Genomic DNA, 6,000 nt, shown 5'->3' with positions numbered 1-6,000 from the left:
GCAAATAAGTTGAAAGCTGACTTTCAACTTACCTAACTTTCCCCAGTCTTATGTCTAGCAATCTCCAGATGTTTGAATTTTCTATTCACTTTTTCTCGCTATGCGGAAGCAATCTGCCTAAAGACTGGGACTAGGCTGAGTCATTATTAACAGATTTTTAAAATAGTATAACACTGGTTAGCATATATTGAGTGATTACTATATCCCAAGCTCTATTCTAAGCATATTGCATATATTAATCATTTAATTCTTGCAACGATTCCATAAGGTAGTCATCCCTGTTTTATAAAGAAGGAAATGGAAACAGCACGAGGTGAAGTAACATGCCAAGGACACACAACGAGTTAGTGGCAGATGTGGATCCAGAATCCATACTTTCCATTTCTATGCTCTGCTGCCTCTCAATGAGAGAGATATAGATGGTTGGACATTAACAATCTCAGGTTGGTTCTCAGTTTGAAAGTAACTCATGTATTCCTAGGTCACAGGAAGAAATACATATTCCTCTCCACTTCTTTGTCACCCCATGATGTAATTATACTCACATTCTTCACCTTACATAACTCACACACACACAGCAAGTCCTCTGCACCAAGGGTTGTTACCCTTTTCTGAATGAATAGGGGCTTCAACTGTGAGTGGGCTGGGAAGTGTTGCACGATTCCAGGAATGATGTAGTCCTGATGAAATGCAGAGTAGCTTGGACTCTAAATGAAATGATGAATAAATTCATGCAGCCTGGAAGGGACAGAGCAAAAAATATTGCTTTTCTTTCTAGGACAAATCTCTAAAGGAATGAATGTTTCCTTTAAGCTCTTAACTTGGTGAGAAAAGTAGGTCCTTTTGGGGAAACTCATTTATGATCCTGAAAAATAGGGTGGTCATCTCTTAAGATTAGTAAATTTGTGCTAGAGTCACTCTGTGACTCTGTCTTGAGACCTTAGTCTGTTTGGGCTACTATAACAAAAGAGACCATAAACTCGGTGTATTACACACAATAGAAACTGATTTCTCACAGTTTGGAGGCCAGGAAGTCCAAGGTCAAGGAACCAGCAGATTCCATGTCTGGTGGGGGCCAACTTCCTGGTTCACAGAAGGTGTCCTCTTGCTGCATCCTCCACATTGTGAAGGGGCAAGAGAGCTCTCTAGTGCCGCTTTTATAGGGGCACTAATCCCATTCACAAGGGCCCCATCCTTATGATCTAGTCACCCCCTAAAGGCCCACCTCCTAATATCAATGCATTGGTGATTAGGTTTTCAGCATAAATCTGGGGGGACACAAACATTCAGACATTCAGACCATAGCAGGATCTGAGCTCATTACATAGTGGGGATATGGAGAAGAGAAAGAACTTATCAAGAAAGCTTTGAAATGTAGTTATATGCCATTGAAAAGTCGTCATATTAAGTAAGAGAATTGCCCAGAGGAACCTATGAATGTAGGTACTTAAAAAAATGCTCCAGCTTTCCCAGAGGAACTGCATGTAGACCTGTTTTGCAGGTCTTGAAAATCCAGAGCTCGCACATTTTTAAAGAAATAACACCATGAGGATTTTGAACATCTTAACATATTTTCACTATTTCTATATATAATGTCATGAAGAAAGGAAAGATATTTATAGTTATTGGAGAAAGGATTTAGACTGAAATATCTATATGCTTTTCATTCAAGAGATATAGAATTCTGGACTAGACCTTATTGAAGAAAGGAAAGACAGATATTTCTAGATGTCTTTAGGAATGGGAGATACATGTTGTAATTGAGGAATTCAGCTTGGAGGTGAAGTGATTGAATATAATTTTAATAAGTTATATCCATTCTGTGAAAAGATCACTGAATTTTTAATGTAATTGTGACAAAATAGCCAGAAGCAGCAAAAGCCAGAAAAGACAGCCCCAAAAGGGGCAATTTAAAAAATTAGGATTGGACTTGCCTAAGTAAAAATATAATGTAGATACCCAATTTACAACTTTAAGTAGGGAGAAAAAACTATTGGAATCTGGGTGATTTTTTTTTTTTTCTGTTCCTATCACATCTCACTCCTAGTAAGTGTTGCATTTTTGGATGAATCTAATAGTCTCCCTTTATTTTCACTTTTCATGAGGTGAGATTATATGTGTGTGTGAAATGAGTGTTTTACTATGGTCCTACACATAATGTTAAAATTACAAAGTAAAATAATGAGGTAAAAGATATTTATTGACACCAAAATACATACAAGTACTTCTGAACAAGATGAAAATATCTCCTGGTTTCTCACACAGACCCATACTACTCAGAAGGCAGGATATGCCAGTTTTCCTTTGTGGAAAAGTGTATCCAGGCAGCAAACTTCATGAGGAGTGGGCAGTTTTGTCCTTAAAAAACTGCAGAGAAGGGTTCTTTCCAGGGAGTGGTAGTTGGTGCTCCAGGTGCTGGGAGGGACAGGCCAGCTGATAGAACTGAGGGCTCTAACAAAGTTCACTATTTACATCAAAAGGACTTGCTGGGAGCTCTGGGCCTCTGGGCCTTGTTAAAAGATGATGCTGAACTATGTCTTGAAACCCCACCAGCATTAGGCTTAGGTACTAAGCAAGTCCGGACTGTATCCCTAGCTCAGTGACTGACCAATCACAACAGGTGCCCAGTTGAATAGTGACTGTAACAGATCACCACTTTTAATGCTCCCAGAAGAAATGAGCACATAAAAACTAGCTGAGAAAAGCCCTTTCCCACATCCTCCTCTGCCTGTGTGGGCACTGAGGCAACTGCCCTGGCTGTGAAAGTTCACCCCTTGTGAATACCACTCTTTAAATCCAAATTGCTTCATTGAGATCTTAAAAGGAATCTCGAAATCCAGTGATTGGATAGAAAATGTGACATGGAATTTTACTCTAGAGTCAAAACAACTTTTAAAATATTTCTGCTTGTTCAAGTTAGCTTCTCCTCCAGAAATCTGAAATTAGATGTGATAAGTTAAAGATTATACAAACAGGGCTGCTTTCAATAATTTAATTAGACTCATGCCAAAAAAATGAGCTTGCAGGAAATATTAAATATTATTCTTAAAGCAATTTGGACACAGACAATCACACATACAAAAGGAATGGGGAAAAAAAAAAAGTTTCTCCCAAAAGTGCCAGTGTTTTGTTTTGTTTGGAAAAATGACAACACAATTAGAGGTAAACAATATTTTCTTTGGCGCCATCTCCAGTTTCCCCATCTTGTCTGGTCATTGTCCTTGCCGGTAGATTTAGCTTTCCTTCTGCTATAAACGCCTGCAGTTGAGAGCGGTGTGAATTTGAGTCATGAGGGGTTGGGGACTCAGTGTGGGAGGTTTCCAAATCTGCAAGAAACAGACAGCACAGGTTACAGGAGTCTGCCTGAGATGTACAAGACAGATGTCTTGGTGTTCGAGCTAAGATTAGGAAATGCAGTGCCCATATAGTCAGCCACAGAATGGCCAGGCCCAAGGAGAAAGGAACATAATAGGTGTCAAAATCATTCATCAGTATCATTAAGATGTGTTCGATTGTGTGCACAAATGTCTCCTGTGACTAAATATGGGTCACCGTTCATGGGCCTGTAAACCACTGCTATGGCTGAAAAAGGGATGCCCATTTATTTTTAAAATGGGTGAGGGTCATGGAAATACAGTATATACTCCAGCTATGTGTAAATCAACTATATTTGCATCTGCAGAGCACCTTCCCTCAGCATATCTGTAAGTCAAGAATTGACTTCAAGGCTCCAAGAACATATTTGGCACTTTACTGATGTGGGCAAGGGGTGGGGGTAAAAAGTGAAAGAATGAAGGAGACCCTCCAGCCTCACCATTATGCTGTTAATAACAAATCTGTTAATACTACACAAAGTACTCAGCAAGAGCAGCCAGGTTCCCAGGGAAAATCGAGCCAGTTTCAGCTCTGACTGGATTTGATGTTTTCTGGTTACCTAGCAACAGCAGGACACTGTGTATTCTCCCTTTTTCTGATAAAATCCTCTAATATTATCGTTTCAAGGGGAGACAAAAGGGAGGCTTGATTTGAAGACAGACACTTGCTGCAAACCATTTTCCCTGCACTTGTTCCACTGACCACTCACCCTCAGGCTCAGCCATATGGCAAAATTACAAATAACCACCTTGCGTTGGAACAAAAACCTAAGTAGGAATGGAAGTTCAGGTGGGAAAGGAGGGCAAATAGCTCTGAGGCCCACCTGCTTTTTTTTTTTTTTTCTTTTCAGTCATTAAGAAGAGGCCACATACACCTACTACAAACTTATATAAATTAAAATTTTAAAAAAATTAAAGAACATAAAGAAAAAAAAGAGGCCATTGTAACCCTCGCCACATTTTCTCAAAGCCTCTATTATTTAGATGGATATACACACGTGCAGACATTCTAATGACACAAATTCTTGTGGCCTTTGCCCTCCTGACAAGGATCTTTGGTTGCTAGAGAAGGTAGTAAGCAAGGCTTGGCGGGAATGAAAGGAAAACTGACCCCAGAAGGCTCCATCTTTGGGGACATGGTGGCCTTGCCACACCTCATTTCATCCCATCTCCCAATAGGAGGTGGGTCAATGGGGGAGGAGCAGCCAGGACCACAGGAGCAGATAAAGGTCCCTGGAGGAGCTGCACCAAAGCTGGACTGTGCCTCTGAAGCAAAGGAGGACCCTTGAGGCAGGTGAGAGGAGGAAGAGAGGTAGGGAGGCACGGGGGTGAGGCTGCAACCACAGCTCTGCTCAAAGGCTTAGCCCATCCCTGACCCTTTAGATGCCAATAGGCACAAAGCTTGATTCCACTGCTCCTGATTCTAAATGCTGTACATCAAATTCCAGGAACTGACTAACAACTGAAAGTATACCTGCAGAAGGTGCCTCTAACTGCCACCATTTACAGAGGTATTTCTCTGGGCACAGGAGTTGTCCCAGGTCTTTTACATTCGTCATCTCTCTCTAAGTCTCAAAATGCTAAAACCCACAATTTACAGGCTGGGAAACCAAGGCTCAGGCTAGTGAAATTCTGCCCCACATCGTGCAGCTAGGAAGTGATCTGGATCTGAGCTCAGAGGACGGCGGACACGTGACGAGGCCTTGCTCTGATGATCAAGACTCTCATGCTTCTCATTTCTCTTTGTGCAGAAAATGGCTTGGCCATTTTTTCTGAATTAAGAGACCCTTGATGTTTAATACTTTCTCTCCCTTCAATACTACATTTTGAAGAACCACTTGCCAAAATTTTTATTTTTAACTTCCAAAAAACTTACACAGCAATTGTTATAGAACTAGGAACCTCCCTTAATTGGGCAAACAAAAATATTCCCAGGCAATGATTTCCTTGTCAGGGCAACATTACAAATCAACCTGGAATGCTCTGAATCCTATTTTACCACATTGGGAGACAAAGCATGCCTGTGGTCACGACACGCAGTCACACTTCCAATTCCTTTTCCCAGCCTTCAACTGAAGCTATTTCACCTCTAAATACAAATATGCACAGCTAAATTGCTGATGTTTAATTTTATACAACTTCAAAAAAATGCCCCCAAATTTCCATCCAGCAGACACTGGCAGACTGAACAGGTCACCAAAGCCACAACAGTGCTGCCTCCTTGCCAACAGAAGGGCCAGCCAGGACATAAAAATTACTACATTGAGGATGAAAAATCATCCAGTGAATGAGGCAGCTGGGAGGCGATTGCTGACACATCTGACAATGCCGGACACACTGGAAGCCCTTAATCTAGGTAGGTTTTCTTCATCTGAGGTGTGAAACATGGAGCAAAAAATTCAAAATACTGATATTTTGAGGTACATGGAAAGTCCCTTTAATGGCTTCAAGAGAAGACTTGTTCAAAAACAGCCAAATTGAATGTATATTAAAAAAGAATTATTTCTAAGTTACACTGTATGCTCTAGTTCGGGAAGATAGAGAACCAAGAATGAATGGGGATGGGGGTAGGGAGTAGAGTGTGTGTGTGTGTGTGTGTGTATGTGTGTGTGTGTGTGTGTGTGTG

General features: G+C 40.9%; 1 protein-coding gene across 2 annotated transcripts in view; it reads right to left on the bottom strand.

Annotated features, from left to right (window-relative positions):
• Positions 1–2,179: 2,179 nt before the first annotated feature.
• ARHGEF28 (Rho guanine nucleotide exchange factor 28) overlaps positions 2,180–6,000 on the bottom strand; it is a 320,618-nt gene continuing 316,797 nt past the window's right edge. For both annotated transcript variants that reach the window (XM_017890633.1, XM_017890634.1), the window contains one exon: positions 2,180–3,326. In XM_017890633.1, coding sequence (XP_017746122.1) covers positions 3,157–3,326 — 170 coding nt within the window. In that variant the 3' untranslated portion in view covers positions 2,180–3,156. The remainder of the gene's footprint in view (positions 3,327–6,000) is intronic.

This window comes from Rhinopithecus bieti, unplaced genomic scaffold, assembly GCF_001698545.2.
Source record: "Rhinopithecus bieti isolate Rb0 unplaced genomic scaffold, ASM169854v2 scaffold_18354, whole genome shotgun sequence".
In the NCBI taxonomy this organism is placed as follows: domain Eukaryota; kingdom Metazoa; phylum Chordata; class Mammalia; order Primates; family Cercopithecidae; genus Rhinopithecus; species Rhinopithecus bieti.
Note: the sequence above shows the minus strand (reverse complement) of the source record. Positions and strands in the feature narration are given on the sequence as shown.